The sequence below is a fragment of the Panulirus ornatus genome, chromosome 57 (genome assembly GCF_036320965.1).
Source record: "Panulirus ornatus isolate Po-2019 chromosome 57, ASM3632096v1, whole genome shotgun sequence".
Taxonomy (NCBI): domain Eukaryota; kingdom Metazoa; phylum Arthropoda; class Malacostraca; order Decapoda; family Palinuridae; genus Panulirus; species Panulirus ornatus.
The window spans coordinates 20,519,910-20,537,551 of record NC_092280.1 but is presented as its reverse complement, the minus strand read 5'-3'; the positions used below and the strand labels follow the sequence as shown (position 1 = coordinate 20,537,551).

General features: G+C 39.7%; 1 protein-coding gene across 1 annotated transcript in view; it reads right to left on the bottom strand.

Annotated features, from left to right (window-relative positions):
• Positions 1–4,053: 4,053 nt before the first annotated feature.
• Positions 4,054–17,642, bottom strand: part of Su(Tpl) (Suppressor of Triplolethal) — a 406,195-nt gene continuing 392,606 nt past the window's right edge. The window contains exon 10 of the mRNA XM_071694570.1: positions 4,054–6,290. Within this exon, the coding sequence (XP_071550671.1) occupies positions 6,177–6,290 (114 nt within the window). The 3' untranslated portion in view covers positions 4,054–6,176. The remainder of the gene's footprint in view (positions 6,291–17,642) is intronic.

The following is a 17,642-nucleotide window of genomic DNA, read 5'->3' as shown; positions in this document are numbered from 1 at the left end:
ACTAGTCATCTGTTCTTGACGCTACCTTACTGACGCGGGAACAGACGAATAAGTATAATATATATATATATATATATATATATATATATATATATATATATATATATATATATATATATATATATATGTGACAATCCAGTCTCATAGTACTAACACAAAGTCTTTAAAGAAATTCTTAATTTTTTCATTAACCTTTTCAATCATAGATAATGATTTATGCTTATTAGCACTAGCACCATCTTGTGCATCTCTTGGTCTCTTAGATAACACCCTGAAGGGCTAAAATTCAGCTAAATATATGAAACTAATAGAACTTAATTTACTCAGTTGCAGTGTAGACAGATTTTGGCATGTAAAAGAGACTTTTGGATGTTAATATGAGGGGCAGCTGGTGGGATGTCTGATCACTATCTTGTGGAGGCTTAAGATTTGTAGATGTTTTCGAAAAAGAAGAATGAATGTTGGGGAGGAGTGGTGAGAGTAAGTATGGAGACGTGTGAAGAAGTACCAGGAAAAATTCAGAGTAGAATGGCAAAAGGTGAGAGCAAATGACGTGAGGGGAGTAGGGTGAGGAATGAAATGTATTTAGGAAAGCAGTGATAGCATGTGGCATGAGAAAGGTGGAAGGTGGGCAGATTAGAAAGGGTAGTGAGTGGTGGCATGAAGAAGTAAATCTGTTAGTGAACAAGAAAAGAGAGGCGTTTGGGAGATAATTGCACAGGAGTGCAAATGGCTGGGAGATGTATAAGAGAAAACAGCAGGAGGTCAAGAGGAAGGTGTAAAGGTTGAAAAAGAGGGCAAATGAGAGTTAGGGTGATAGAGTATCATTAAACTTTAGGGAGAATAGAAAAGATTTTTAGGAAGGACATAAATAATGTGCATAAGACAAGATAACAAATGGGAAAATCAGTGAAGGGGGTGAGGGGGGAAGTAATAACAGATAGAGATGAAGTGAGAAGATGGAGTGAGTATTTTCAAGGTTTGTTGAATGCGTTTAATGACAAAGAGTGGCAGATGTAGGGTGTTTTGGTCTGGGTGGTTTGTGAGGTAAGAAAGTCATGGAGAGTGGTATGGTGAAGAGAGATGAAATCTGGCAAGGTGGCAGATTTGAATGGTATTGCAGATGATGTCATTAAGAAAGGGGTTGACTGTGTTGTTGATTGGTTGGTAAAGATATTCAATGTATGTATAGATCATGGTGAAGTGCCTGAGGATTGACAAGTGCATGTATAGTGCCATTGTACAAAGGCAAAGGGGATAAAGGTGTGTACAAACTACAAAGGCATAAGTTTGTTGAGTATTCCCAGAAAATTGTAAGGGAGGGTATTGACTGAGAGGGTGAAGGCACGTACAGAGCACCAGATTGGGGTGGAGCTATGTGATTTTAAAAGTGGTAAAGGATGTGTGGATCAGGAGTTTGCTTTGAAGAATATATGAGGATTACTTAGAAAAACAGATGGATTTGTATGTGGCATTTATGGATCTCGAGAAGGCATATGATAGGGTTGATAGAGATGCTTTGTGGAAGGTCTTAAGAGTATATGGTGTGAGAGGTAAGCTGCTAGAAGTAGAGAAGTTTTTATCAAGGATGTAAGACATGTGTATGAGTAGGAAGAGAGGAGAGTCATTGGTTCCCAGTAAAGGTCTGTCTGTGGCAGGGGTGTGTGATGTCTCCATGTTTGTTTAAGATGTTTATGGATGGGGTAGTTAGGGAACTAAATGCAATAGTTTTGGAGAGGGGCGAATATGAAGTCTGTTGGGGATAAGAGGGCCTGGGAAGTGAGTCAGTTGCTTGCTGATGATACAGCACTGGTGACTGATTTGAGTGAAAAACTGCAGAAGTTGGTGACTGAGTTTGGAAAAGTGTGTAAAAGGAGAAAGTTGAGAGAAATGCGAATAAGAGCAAGGTTATTAGGTTCAGCAGGGTTGAGGGACAAGTTAGTTGGGATGCAAGATTGAGTGAAGAAAAATTGGAGGAAGTGAAGTGTTTTAGATATCTGGGAGTGGACTTAGCAGAGAATGGAACCTTGGAAGTGGAAGTGAGTCACAGGGTGGGGGAAGGGGCAAAGTTTCTGGGAGAGATGAAGAATGCATGGAAAGAGAGAATGTTATCTCGGAGAGCAAATATGGGTATCTTTGAAGGAATAGTAGTTTCAGCTGTATCATATAGTTGTGAAGCATGGACTATAGAATGGGTTGTATGGAGGAGGATGTATGTGTTGGAAATGAGGCCAATAAGTGGTGTGAGGTGGTTTGATTGAGCAATTAATGAAAGGGTAAGAGATATATGTGGAAATAAAAAGTGTGCAGTTGAGAGGAAAAGAGGGTTTATTGAAATGGTTTGAACATATGGAGAGAATGTGAGGAAAAGTTGACAAAGAGGATATGTGAGTCAGAAATGGAGGGAATAAGGAGAAGCAGGAGACCAGATTTGAGGTAGAAGGATGGAGTGAAAAGGATTTTGAGTGATCGGGGCCTGAAGATGTAGGAGGGTGAGAGGCATGCAAGGAATAGATGTGGTATACTTAGGTTGATGTCAATAGACTGAACCAGGGCATGTGAAATGTCTGGGGTAAACCGTGGAAAGGTCTATGGGGACTGGATATGGACAGGGAGGTGTGGTTTTGTGCATTACACATGACAGCTAGAGACTGACACATGGGGTGGCAATGCTGTTTCCTGTTGGGAAGGCTGGTGCCGGGAATGGATGAAGGCAAGCAAATATGAATATGTACATGTACCTGTACGTATATGTGTGTGTATGTGTATATGTGCGTATGAGTGGATGGATCTTTCTTCATCTGTTTCCTGGTGCTACCTCGCCGATGCAGGAAATGGCGATCAAGTATAAAAAAAAAAAATTTTTCTTCATACATATTTGCCATTTCCCGCGTTAGCAAGGTAGCGTCAAGAACAGAGGACTGAGGCTTCGAGAGAATATCCTCACTTGGCCCCCTTTTCTGTTCCTTCTTTTGGAAAATACAAAAAAAAAATGGGAGAGGAGGATTCCCAGCCCCCTGCTCCCGGATATCTACTTGAACAAAAGTCTTATATAAAGTCTAGATATATATTTGAATAAAACTTTTATTCATTGAAGGATGGGTGAATAAAAAATATAAAATAATAAATATATAGCACTGCTAACAGCGTTAGCCTGGTGGCAGATTCACAAACTAATAACTAACGGCAGCAGATTCAACACATGCTGAAGCATGGGAGTTGCTGGACTACACAGGGCTGGATTAGAGAGGTACAACCTGTATTATCACTTCTCAGCCTCTGCTTTCCAAAAAATAAAGACTACAGTGATATCATTCATTCCCTTTAATTTTCCCATTTTTGACAGTCATTGAAGGCTGTACATGTTACACCTGCCTTAAGCTTTGTACTTACAGTTCTCTTCAATAATATGTTTCATTTGTCAAGACTTGGCCTAAAGTTGACTTCAGTGGACTCACTATGAATGAAATATGGAAATATATCACCTCTATGCTGCATCTCTGTTTACATTGCCTTTGTTGACAGAAAATCAAAAGCATTACAGAAAAATAATTAAATCATCTGTATGTAAAAGAATAAAAATATGCTGTATCACTGCATATAGCTTCCACTATTTAAAAAGGTGAATTATGTGGAAAAGATATCTCATAAAAACTCATTTACAGTATAATAATGTCATGATAATATGCAGATATAACACTGTTTTGTTAGTTCTTTTCAAAGAACTTTCATTAAACCAGTAAACCAAATATAGCTGCAAGTGTAATGAAATTACAAAGAAGAATAACCACACTTGGAGATAATTTCTTCACAATCAGTTCCATTAATACCACATAGGAGTTGTGTTTATTGTCAAAGTTTGTATCTCTGAAGTAGCAATTAATGCCAAATTACACCAGGAATAGATAAAAGTATTTGCAGAAATTTGTAAAATAAAGGATTCCAATTCAGTAATTACAATTTTGCTCAAATTCAGTTTGAACCATGCACTTAAAGAACATAATCATCATAATTCTACAGTAAGTCATGTTGTTGGGATCTCAATAAGACACATTTATGCTGCATGCAATAATAGTAAATTTTTATTTTTCATTTTATTGTTCAGTGTACACCACTCCTAGCAGAATTCATAGCTCTGGGAAGGGGTGCCTGCCTAGGACAGTGCACACCATTCCTAACAGAGGTCATAGCTCTGATTTGGATTCCTGCCTAAGACAGTGCACACCATTCTGGCAGAGGTTTAACTCTAGGATGGAGTTCCTGCCTAGGACAGTGAACACCACTCTAGCAGAGGTTGTCACTCTAGGATGGGTTTCTGCTTAGGAAGAAACATATCACTCCCAAGAGAGGCCATATCTCTGGAATGAGGTTCCTGCCTATGTCAGTCTACCCTACTCCTAGAAGAGGTTGTAGCTCTGGGATGGGGTTCCTGCCCAGGACAATCACAGGATTACAAAACGGTTCATGATGAAAAAAAGAAAAATCACAGGAACCCTTTGTAAAGAAATATCACAGGGTATACATATGGGCAAAAACTTACAGATAAATGCCAAGCACTAGTCGTCACAAGTATTATCATCTTTTGCATGATCTTTCATTTTATCACCAATGTAATTCATTCCCAACCAGATGACAGTGAGGCACCAAAGCCTCATCTGAGTACTGTACCAAAAATACTAGACCTGGATGAGGCACTGCTTGTGGCAACACTGCATCACTGTCCTTTTTATTTGCATAGACATTCGGTCCTACCAGGATTATTCAAACAACATCTGCAGTATTTGGCAGTGTCTGATGGATTGGATTAAAATATATATAAATAGGAAATCTATTACCAAATAACTCTGCTACATTGTGAAAATTTTAGCTAACCATACAAAATATAAGTCTCTCAAAGGATTACATACTTGAAAACCAATACCAGCAAGTCAGTGCAAGAGCTTACATTTTTTTTTTTTAACTTGGCCTCTAAAGAAGCTCTTGTTCACTAGCAGTTTGGCACCAACATCGCTTAATTTTCTACCAATGATATACTTTAATGCTTCCATTGCTCCCAGCAGGTGAAGTGGGAGGTGTATAAGGGAGTAGGAGAGGGTACAAACCCCCTTCCTTCCCCCGGCAGCCTCAGTTTAACCACCCCATTACACCATAAGGGGACAGGACGGTTCCCATGCACCATTCCTGGCCTCATGCCTTCATTTGGACTCAAACTCAAGAAATCCTTTCTTTTGGACGACAAAAAATGGTCGGTAAATTCTTTATTTTGGACACATAAAAACTGCCAGGACCTGCAGTATTTGGACATTTAACTATGGGAACTTTCCATAAGCAGACAGTGGTGGACAATGGACCATTGGAGTTTCCTTCACTGGACACTTAAATTTGTCATAATTTACCTTTGGGCAATCCATTTCACTATCATTATGCACACATCTTTGCAGTCACCAAAGGAGACTGATAACTGCAAGCACAACCAATCTTGGCTTTCTGGTCAAGAAAATGATACCATTTTCATACATAAAATGAAAACACTATCTTAACTGAAATAAAAACCTGGTTAAAATGAGTTTTCAACGGTCAACTCAGAAATCTAAGTTACTAAGATCTCCATCTTTTTCATACAATTATCAAAACTAAATGAAGTTGGCAACTTGTGTTGTTAACAGTGTGAAGTACACAAACCCCTTGATTATCTGGGTCCCAGTTAAAAATAGTATATTCAAAAAATAAAATTTGTTATTTTACATTTCAGTTTCATTATCAGATAATTGCATCACCATGAAACACCCTTAAAAATGGAGATTCCAGTTAAATAGGACCAGGGTAATCAAGGTATCAATGTAAATAATGAATACAACTTTAAGGTAGTACCAATTCTTAGGGCTACTTAGCCAATGATATTTGTATTCCCAATACTATGTAGGTGACTTATCAAGTTGTCGTTGTTATTGCAATTGGTGATGCTGCTTTTATCCATTCTTGACCCATAAACATGACAACACTATTTACTAGTTGGCATCATAGCAGGGATAGCTAGCTGCAATGTGCAGAACTTATTTTTGGCATTTTGATATAATATAATTTTTATTTCCATTTTTCTTTTCTTTCACACCAATACCCCACTTTCTGAATATTAAACCCCTACAATACTTGCATATAAATTAAAGCAATAATAATTACAGTAACAATAATAATAAGCTAAAGAAAAACTGTACAGGAATAGTGGAAGCATGGAGAGGCCTGGCCGGGCAGCAGTCGTCAACGTTAGGACGCCTCGTGGTGTACTGGACCTGTAGTTGGGTCCAAAATTCTGTACAACCATTATATTACATTATGGACAATATATTATCATAATTCCTCTCATTTTTATCATGGGGAGGGGAAAATGGGAATGCCTCCTTCACAAAGGCACAGTTTCTAGAGCATAAAGTTGTGGGAATTCCAAAATGATTGCGCAGAGTACAATATGGATCAAAATAATATCCACAAAGCACTGAAAGTTATAACCTTACATTATGACAGAATACAAAGTAGATATATGAGAACTTTGTAACACATATAAAATACTGCATTCTCATAAATGCAAGTACTTTGGTCACTTATAAACAGCCTGTGGTGTTTAGTCTGACCAATGATGCCACCATTCTCATGAGATCAACTCAGTACTCATGATAATGACTTTTAGTTAGGAACTTAGCCCATGTCAGAGAGGCACTCCAACAATTGACTAAGTAAAGACTCGGCACATGTCAGAGAGATAATCCAACAAATTGTCAAGTGAAGACTCAGTCTGTGTTAGAGGGGTACTCCAACCACTAAGTACACACTGAGGAGTGGGCCCGAGATCAACCTCAGACACTAGGCTGTTGTCAAGATGCTGTCATTATACCATTGCAGTAACTGCAAAACATATTGGCTTTAATGCACTCGTGCACACCACACTTCGTGACTTAAGAATTTTACAATACTGAGGGAAGATAAAGTCTCTCATCCATTATGTCATTCATCAGTGCCTTAAATTATTTCATATAATAAGCATTTACAACATATAGGAAGAGGTTCTCCTTATATGATATAAAAAATTATGATAAAGTGCCCTTTTACATAGCTAAATCTAACAAGTTGAGCAAAACTTTAATTTTTACTTTACATATATATGCATATATGATGTATATGTATATACATGTATGCCTGTGTGTGTGAGTGTGTGTGTGTGTGTGTGTGTGTGTGTGTGTGTGTGTGTGTGTGAGAGATAGAGAGAGAGTACACACATACAGGGGGAAGATGGAAGAGAATGGGGGGAAATAAATGGATCCACATCATGAGACTTGTAATCAAAATAAAAAGTCTACTTGCTGTGGTTTGTGACTTGGTTGTGTATTGCCAGCATAATGACAGCAGCCTTACAAACCATGGCAGTAGTTTGTGCACTTGTCTTGTCTGTCTCCTTCAAGTCTAATTAGTCTTTCCTGATGGGTCATGAACAGAGCATTATTTAAAGGGTAAAGTATATTTCAAGAGAGATACATTCTACTCATGAATTTTCTCATCAGTAAGAATGAATGTATGTCAAAATGAGCCCATAAATCAAGTTATAAATCAGATGTTATAATGTCATTTGTCTTAAATGAAGAGATCTGTATGTAAAATTTGCAAGTTCTTGTTTATGGCACCTAAGAAGGGGAAAACTCAAACATTTGAAGACTTGTCTCAGTAACTCATGGTCACTTGTCAAGGTCACAGCAGTCAAAGTCTTTTATACAAACATTTTTATTTATGCATTTGATGCACTGAGCAATTACTAAATGGAGGATATTCCTTTCTTTACAATTATTTAACTGGGTAGCTCTTCACCACTGTCACTGGATTAATATCCTCCAAATGCTTATGAACATGTCATGAAGAGAACCATACATCAGCCATAACTTAGTCATTCAACCAATCATATATCTACTGTGCCACCATACAAATGAATGTGCTTTCATTCAGCATTAAATTATGTTAAGTCCAGTATTGAATGAAGCAAAGAAAACTTTACTGATTCCACAGGCATTAACTTACTGTAATCTAACTCTTTTAAGTATGCTGATATATTTGCAAAAATACCTTAAACAATAATGACAAATACAATTTCTCAACACTCCCTGTATAATCATTTGCTTCTAACCATCAAAGACTTTACCCCTCAAGAGCTTCTAAACTCTACCCACTTAGTCAATAATGTAATACATCATTTCACTGACTAGTTTTGAGTAAACCATCTACGTATGTTAGTTGATTATGACGAAGGTAAAGATACTCTTGAAAATGATTTCCCTTACATGCCGAGAAAGACACATAATTTTACATATGTATGTTGATAATCTGCACAATGTAAATGACAAACAACACATCTAAATATCAAAAATGATAAAGCATACTCACACATACTGAAATGTTATATGAATAACCTGGACAGGATATATAATAAGTACTACATCTTAAAAGTTTGCAGGTGAGATAGGTTGTGACTTCTAAAATGTTGAGGAATTCACAAGTCCACGGTTTAATATGACTGATCACTGATCATCCCTCCATAAGTTAGAACATTTGACATAAAAACAACACACACATACACACATTTTATATATATATATATATATATATATATATATATATATATATATATATATATATTTTTTTTTTCTTTCATACTATTCGCCATTTCCCGCATTAGCGAGGTAGCATTAAGAACAGAGGACTGGATATATATATATATATATATATATATATATATATATATATATATATATATCAGACAAAATTAGGACCTCCACATGGGGCTCCAACAGCTTCAAGGATGCACTCCAATCAGGGGCAGGGAAATTTTGGACTCCTTGTGAGTGAAAGTTCTTTGTCCTGTGAAGATACCAAAGGTGACTCCACACCTCCAGTGTAACCACATGAAGGTATAGTCCAGTTACACCTATAATTTATATAATCTCAAGGACAAAATTTTTCAGGGGCTCCAGCAGCTTCAAAGATGCACTACAATCAGTAGCTAGGAAGGGAGGGACTTGCAAGAGATGCTCTTTACATACTATATATATATATATCTTTTTTTCTTTTAAACTATTCGCCATTTCCCGCGTTAGCGAGGTAGCGTTAGGAACAGAGGACTGGGCCTTTTTTGGAATATCCTCACCTGGCCCCCTCTGTTCCTTCTTTTGGAAAATTACGTATTCCCTGCATTTCGTAGAAGGCGACTGAAAGGGGTGGGAGCAAGGGCTGGAAATCCTCCCCTCCCGTTTATAATTTTCCTAAAAAAGGAATGGAGAAGTGGGCCAAGTGAGAATATACCCTCTAAGGCTCACTCCTCTGTTCTTAACTCTACCTCACTAATGCGGATAAGGCAAATATTTATGGAAAAATATATATATATATATATATATATATATATATATATATATATATATATATATATATATATATATATTTTTATTTTGCTTTGTTGCTGTCTCCCGCGTTTACGAGGTAGCGCAAGGAAACAGATGAAAGAAATGGCCCAACCCACCCCCATACACATGTATATACATACATGTCCACACACGCAAATATACATACCCATACATCTCAATGTACACATATATATATACACACACAGACACATACATATATACACATGCACACAATTCACACTGTCTGCCTTTATTCATTCCCATCACCACCTCGCCACACATAGAATAACATCCCCCTCCCCCCTCATGTGTGCGAGGTAGTGCTAGGAAAAGACAACAAAGGCCCCATTCGTTCACACTCAGTCTCTAGCTGTCATGCAATAATGCCCGAAACCACAGCTCCCTTTCCACATCCAGGCCCCACAGAACTTTCCATGGTTTACCCCAGACGCTTCACATACCCTGATTCAATCCACTGACAGCACGTCGACCCCAGTATACCACATCATTCCAATTCACTCTATTCCTTGCACGCCTTTCACCCTCCTGCATATTCAGGTCCTGATCACTCAAAATCTTTTTCACTCCATCTTTCCACCTCCAATTTGGTCTCCCACTTCTCCTCATTCCCTCCACCTCTGACACATATATTCATTGATTTTCATATGTATTGTACTTTGTCACTGTCTCCCGCATTAGCGAGGTAGCACAAGGAAACAGACAAAAGAATGGCCTGACCCACCCACATACACATATGCACATATACATACCTATACATTTCAACGTATATATACATATACATACACAGCCATATACATATATACACATGTGCATATTCAGATTTGCTACCCTCATCCATTCCCATAGCCACCTTGCCACACATGAAATGGCACCCCTCCTACCCTTGCAGACGTGCAAGGTAGCTCTAGGGAATGACAACAAAGGCCACATTCATTCACACTCAGTCTCTAGCTGTCATGTGTGATACACTGAAACCACAGCTCCCTTTCCACATCTAGGCCCCACAAAACTTTCCATGGTTTACTGCAGACGTTCACATACCCTGGTTCAATCCATTGACAGCATGTCGATCCTAGTACACCACATCATTCCAATGCACTCTATTCCTTGCACGCCTTTCACCCTCCTCCATGTTCTGGCCCCGATCGCTCAAAATCTGTTTCACTCCATCCTTCCACCTCCAACTTGGTCTCCCACTTCTCCTTGTTCCCTCCACCTCTGACACATATATCCTCCTTGTCACTCTTTCCTCATTCATTCTCTCCATGTTACCAAACCATCTCAATACACCCTCTTCTGCTCTTTCAACCACTTTTTATTACCACACATCTCTCTTACCCTTTCATTGCCTACTCGATCAAATCACCTCACACCACATGTCCTTAGAGGAAGTATCCTCACTTGGCCCCCTTCTCTGTTCTGTCTTTGGGAAAATTTAAGATGGAAGGGAAGGATTTCCAGCTCCTCGTCCTTCTACAACATGCTGGGAATACGTGGGAAGTATTCTTTCTCCCCTATCCCCAGGGATGAGGTATATATATAGATATAGATATATTATCTCTGGGGATAGGGGAGGGAGTGGGGGGCTGGAAATCCTCCCCTCATTTTTTTCTAATTTTCTAAAAGAAGGAACAGAGAAGGGGGCCAGGTGGGGATATTCTCTCAGAGGCCCAGTCCTCTGTTCTTAACGCTACCTTGCTAATGTGGGAAATGGCGAATAGTTTGAAAGAAAAAGAGAAAGATATATATATATATATATATATATATATATATATATATATATATATATATATATATATATATATATATATCGAGGATGTAAGGCATGTGTACGTGTAGGAAGAGAGGAAAGTGACTGGTTCTCAGTGAATGTAGGTTTGCGGCAGGGGTGTGTGATGTCTCCATGGTTGTTTAATTTGTTTATGGATGGGGTTGTTAGGGAGATGAATGCAAGAGTTTTGAAAAGAGGGGCAAGTATGAAGTCTGTTGTGGATAAGAGAGCTTGGGAAGTGAGTCGGTTGTTGTTCGCTGATGATACAGCGCTGGTGGCTGATTCATGTGAGAAACTGCAGAAGCTGGTGACTGAGTTTGGTAATGTGAGTGAAAGAAGGAAGTTAACAGTAAATGTGAATAAGAGCAAGGTTATTTGGTACAGTAGGGTTGAGGGTCAAGTCAATTGGGAGGTAAGTTTGAATGGAGAAAAACTGGAGGAAGTAAAGTGTTCTAGATATCTGGGAGTGGATCTGGCAGCGGATGGAACCATGGAAGCAGAAGTGAATCATCGGGTGGGGGAGGGGGCGAAAATCCTGGGAGCCTTGAAGAATGTGTGGAAGTCGAGAACATTATCTCGGAAAGCAAAAATGGGTATGTTTGAAGGAATAGTGGTTCCAACAATGTTGTATGGTTGCGAGGCGTGGGCTATGGATAGAGTTGTGCGCACGAGGGTGGATGTGCTGGAAATGAGATGTTTGAGGACAATGTGTGGTGTGAGGTGGTTTGATCGAGTAAGTAATGTAAGGGTAAGAGAGATGTGTGGAAATAAAAAGAGCGTGGTTGAGAGAGCAGAAGAGGGTGTTTTGAAATGGTTTGGGCACATGGAGAGAATGAGTGAGGAAAGATTGACCAAGAGGATATATGTGTCGGAGGTGGAGGGAACGAGGAGAAGTGGGAGACCAAATTGGAGGTGGAAAGATGGAGTGAAAAAGATTTTGTGTGATCGGGGCCTGAACATGCAGGAGGGTGAAAGGAGGGCAAGGACTAGAGTGAATTGGATCGATGTGGTATACCGGGGTTGACGTGCTGTCAGTGGATTGAATCAGGGCATGTGAAGCGTCTGGGGTAAACCATGGAAAGTTGTGTGGGGCCTGGATGTGGAAAGGGAGCTGTGGTTTTCGGGCATTATTGCGTGACAGCTGGAGACTGAGTGTGAACGAATGGGGCCTTTGTTGTCTTTTCCTAGTGCTACCTCGCACACATGAGGGGGGAGGGGGATGGTATTCCATGTGTGGCGAGGTGGCAATGGGAATGAATAGGGGCAGACAGTGTGAATTGTGTGTATGGGTATATATGTATGTGTCTGTGTGTGTATATACATGTGTACATTGGGATGTATAGGTATGTATATTTGCGTGTGTGGGCGTGTGTGTGTGTACATTGTGTATGGGGGTGGGTTGGGCCATTTTCTTTCGTCTGTTTCCTTGCGCTACCTCGCAAATGCGGGAGACAGCGACAAAGCAAAATAAAAAAAAATAAAATATATATATATATAGGGAGAAAGAATACTTCCCACGTATTCCCTGCGTGTCGTAGAAGGCGACTAAAAGGGGAGGGAGCGGGTGGCTAGAAATCCTCCCCTCCCATTTCAAAAGAATGGCCCAACCCGTCTACATAAACATGTATATACATACACGCCCACACTTGCACATAAACATACCTATACATTTCAACGTATACATACATATACATCCATTCCCGTTGCCAACCCGCCACACATGAAATGGCAACCCCCTCTGGTACTGGAATTCACCTACCTGAGGTTATGCCATGTGTGAAAAGTCACCTTTGATAAGGCTGTATCACTGTCAGCTGGCAAAACTGAGAGCGGTTTTATCAAAGAAATTTTCACCTCAAAGAACCTAATCTATCCTTGCTACTGAGTGCAGCAGCTGTAAGAGCCCATGAAGAGAGGGTCCTGGAGTCATATTCTAATAAAGATAATAATGCTAAGTTCTAAAAACAATCTAAGCTTATTTCATGGTTTATAAAATACATAAAAATTATACCAATACAAGAACACACATGTACCTTTATATATTTCTGGAAGTACATATATTGTACCCATACAAACTCAGAACTATCAACATTATGGTATTATACTCTACAACCCCTAGGACTCCTTTTATGAGGCTCCTGCACCTTAGGGCTGTGCTTCACACAGATAAAAAGAAATGACGGACTCCTTTGGAGTCAAATGATTCACAGATAGAGAGTACTCCCTTCAATTCCAAGATAATGTGTCACTGACAAAAGTGACTTCTCGCCTAAGGTATAACAATTTGCAGGCGGAGTCCAGAAACACCTAATCCACATTAATAGATCTATTTATTAATAATAGCCCCAAGACCCCTTTCTGCAAAATGGTTTTGGTGTTACACAAAGGCCCCTGCAGCCTATGGCTGCTCTACTTCATCACAGTGAAATGATGGACTACTTTGAAGTGAGAAGTTCTTTGACTAAACTGTACTCCAAGTATGTATAAAACCTCTTTTTATTCACAGTGTATCCTCATGCAGGTGAAGTTCAGTAACATCCACATGCAGGAAATGGCAAACAAGTATGAAAGACGAAAAGAAATATGTTTGCATATATACCTGGGGTAGCAGAGAAGAATTCTACCTCTGTATTCCCTGTGTGTCACAGAAGGCTACTAAAGGGGTTCGGGAGCAGGGAACTGGAAACCCCTCCCCTTCCTGTACTTCAATTTCTAAATGAGAGAACAGATGGAGGAGGCAGGCAAGGAGTACTCATCCTTGTGAAAGGCTCAGGATGGGGTGTCTAAATGCACGTGGATGTAACCAAGATGAAAAGAGAGGAAGGATGGGTAGTAAGTTTGAGGAAAGAAACCTAGATGCTCTGGCTCTGAGGAAAACAAAGCTGAAGATTAAAGGGGAAGAATGGTTTGGAAATGTCTCAAGAGGAAAGTTTAGGTTGGTGAGAGGACAAGAGTTAAGGAAAAGGTAGCACTACTCCTGAAGTAAGAGTTTTGGGATTGTGAGATTGAATGTAAGGAAGTAAATGCTACACTGATGTGGGTAAAACTGAAAGTGGGTGGTAAGACATGGGTGATTATTAGTGCTTATGCACCTGACTATGAGAAGAAAGATCAAGAGAGAGACATGTTTTGGCAGCTGCTGAATGAGTGTGTCAGCAGTTTTGATGCAAGAGACAGTTTATTATTGATGGGAGATTTAAATGCAAAGTAATGTGGCAGTTTAAGGGTATAATGGGGGGAATGGGATATTCAGGGTTATGAATGGAAATGAAGAGCTTGTGGAGTTATGTGCTGAAAAATGACTGGTGACTGGAAATACCTGCTTTAAAAGGAAGGAAATGCACAACTATACGTATGTGAGTAAGAGAGATGGTCAAAAAGCATCATTAGATTACATATTGAAAGGCATGTTAAAGGGAGACTTTTGCAAGTAAATGTGCTGAAAGGGACAGCTGGGAGGATGTCTGATCACTATCTTGTGAAGGCAAGTCTGAAGATTTATGGGGTTTTTGAAAAAGCGGAAAAACTGTCAGGGAAAAGAGAGTGGGGGGAGGAAGTGACATTGGAAAAAAAATGTGTGAAGAAATACCAGCAGAGACTGAGTGTAGAATGGCAAAAAGTGAAAGCAAGTGAAACGAGGGGAGTAGATTAGGATTGGGAGGTATTTAGGGGAGCAGTGATGGTATGTGCAAGAGATGCATGTGGTATGCAAAAGGTGAGAGATTAGGAAGGGTAGCAAGTGGTGGGATGATGAAGTAAAGTTGCTAATGAATGAGAATAGTAAGGCATTTGGGCCATACTTACAGGAAAGAAGAGCAAATGGTTGGGAGATCTATATTGGAAAGTGGCAGGAGGTTAAGACGAAGGTGCAGGGTTGAAAAAGAGGGCAAATGAGATTTGTGGAGAACGAATATCAGTAAGCTTAGGAATGTTTTGGAAGGAGGTAAATGTGCAAAAGACATAACTGGCAACACTGATAAAGAGGGGAAAAAGAGGAAGAGATAACAGGTAGTGATCCAGTGAAGAGGAGATGGAGTGAGCATTTTGAAGTGGCAGACGCAGTGTGTTTTGGTCTGGGTGGTATGTGAAGTGGGAGAGTGATGGAGAGTGGTTTTGTGACAAGCAGAGGAAGTTAAAGGCTTGTGTAAGATGAAGTGGTAAGGCATTTGTTAAACTTATTAAATATGGGAGTGACTGTGTTGTAGACTGGTTGGTAAGGATATGAAGTGTTGAAGTGGCAAGGCATTTGTTAACTTAAGTAAGGGAGTGACTGTGTTGTAGACTGGTTGGTAAGGATATGAAATGTTGTATGAATCATGGTGAGGTGCCTGAAGAATGGTGGAATGCATTTGTAGTGCCATTGTATAAAGGCAAGTGAGATAAGGGTGAGTGTTCAAACTATTGAGGTATAAGTTAACCGAGTATACCAGGTCAGTTATTTGGGAGAGTATTGATCAAGAAGGTGAAGGTATGTACAGTGTATCAGATTGGGGAGGAGCAATGTGGTTTCAGAAGTGGTAGAGGATGTGTGGATCAGGTGTTTGTTTTAAAGAATGTGTGCGAGACTTATTTAGAAAAAAAAACAGATGGATTCTATGTGGCATTTCTGGATCTGGAGAAGGCATGTGATAAGGATGATAGAGGAACTTTGTGAAAGGTCTAAAGAATATATGTTGTGGGAGGAAAGCTGCTAGAAGCAGCAAGAAGTTTTCATCATGAGTGTATGGCTTGTGTATGAATAAAGAGAGAGGAGAGTGAGTGGTTCCAAGTAAAGGTTGGTTTATGGCAGGGGTTTGTGATGTCACCATGGTTGTTCAATTTGTTTATGAATGGGGTGGTGAGGAAGGTAAATGTCAGAGTTGAAGAGAGGGGCAAGTAATGCAGTCTGTTGGGGATGATAGAGCCTGGGCAATGAGTCAGTTGTTGTTTGCTGATGATACAGCATTCATAGCAGATTCAAGTGAGAAACTGCATTTTTAGGTGACTGAGTTTGGAAGAGCATCTGAAAAGAGGAAGTTGAGAGTGAATGTGAATAAAAGAAAGGGCAGGGTTGAGGCCCAAGTTATTTGGGGTGTGACTTTTAATGGATAAAAATTGGAGGAAGTGAGGCATTTTAGATATCTGGGAGTGGACATGGCAGCAAACAGAACCATGGAACTGGAAGCGAGTCATAAGGTAGAGAGGAGGCAAAGGTTCAGGGAGCACTGAAGAATGTGTGGAAAGCAAAAATGTTATCTGGGAGGACAAAATTGGCTTTGTTTGAAGTCATAGTAGTCCCAACAATATCATATGGAGAGAGATGTGTGGTAATAAAAAAAAGTGAGATTGAGACAGCGAGACAGCAGAAGTGGGTGTGCTGAAATGGGTTGGACATATGGAGAGAATGATTGAAGAAAAGTTGACAAAGAGGATGTACATGTAAAAAGTGAAGGGAACAGACACAACAGGAAGACCAAACTGAAAATGGAAAGATGGAGTGAAAATGATTATGAGTGATCATGGCCTACACATACAAGAGGGTGAAAGACATGCATGGGATAGAGTGAATTGGAATGAAGTGGTATACTGGGGTACCAATAAACATGCTGTCTGTGGACTGAACCAAAGCATGTGAAGTGTCTGGGGTAAACCATGGAAAGGCCTGTGAGGCCTGGGTGTGGAAAGGGAGCTGTGGTTTCAGTGCACTACACATGACAGCTAGAGAATGCATGGGAGTGGATATCATTTTTTATGCATATCTGCTATTTCCCACATTACCAAGGAAGCGTCACGAACAACTGACTGAGCTTCAGAGGGAAAAATCCTCACAAAGCTGCATCACTGTTCCTTCTTTTGGAAAAGTACAACAGAAGGGGAGGATTTCTGGTCCCCCACTCCCAACCTTTTTAGTCGCCTTCCATGACATGCAGGAATACGTGGGAAGTATTCTTTCTCCCTTATCCCTATGGATAATATATACATAAAACATAGAGCATTAATGAGATGGCCTTGATTCAGACATTCAGTTGACCATGCCGTCTAAGCTACTGTGAAAAACAGACAAACTTCCATTATCAATATTAAGGAATATTCAAAACATTAAATAGAAAATGTAGTTTTAAAAATTTTCCTACAGCGAGGCTTTGGTGTTGTTCTAAGAATCTGTAACCTAATTCTCGAATTATCACAGAAAGTCACTCTATAAGACATCATTGTATGAGTGCCTCCTAAACATATACCTACTTCCTTACTCCTCCTGGAGTCCTTTCTATCCTAATGAGGCTCCTGCAGCACTCAGGAAGCTGGCCAAGTCCAACAATCAAGACTCTAGGTCATTGTATTGTGATGTGTGTCCTACATGCAGCGAGTACAGAGCAACTGAAGAGTAAGTGTTCAGTGTCTTCTTTATGGCTGCAGTGTCTGCAGTCTTGTGG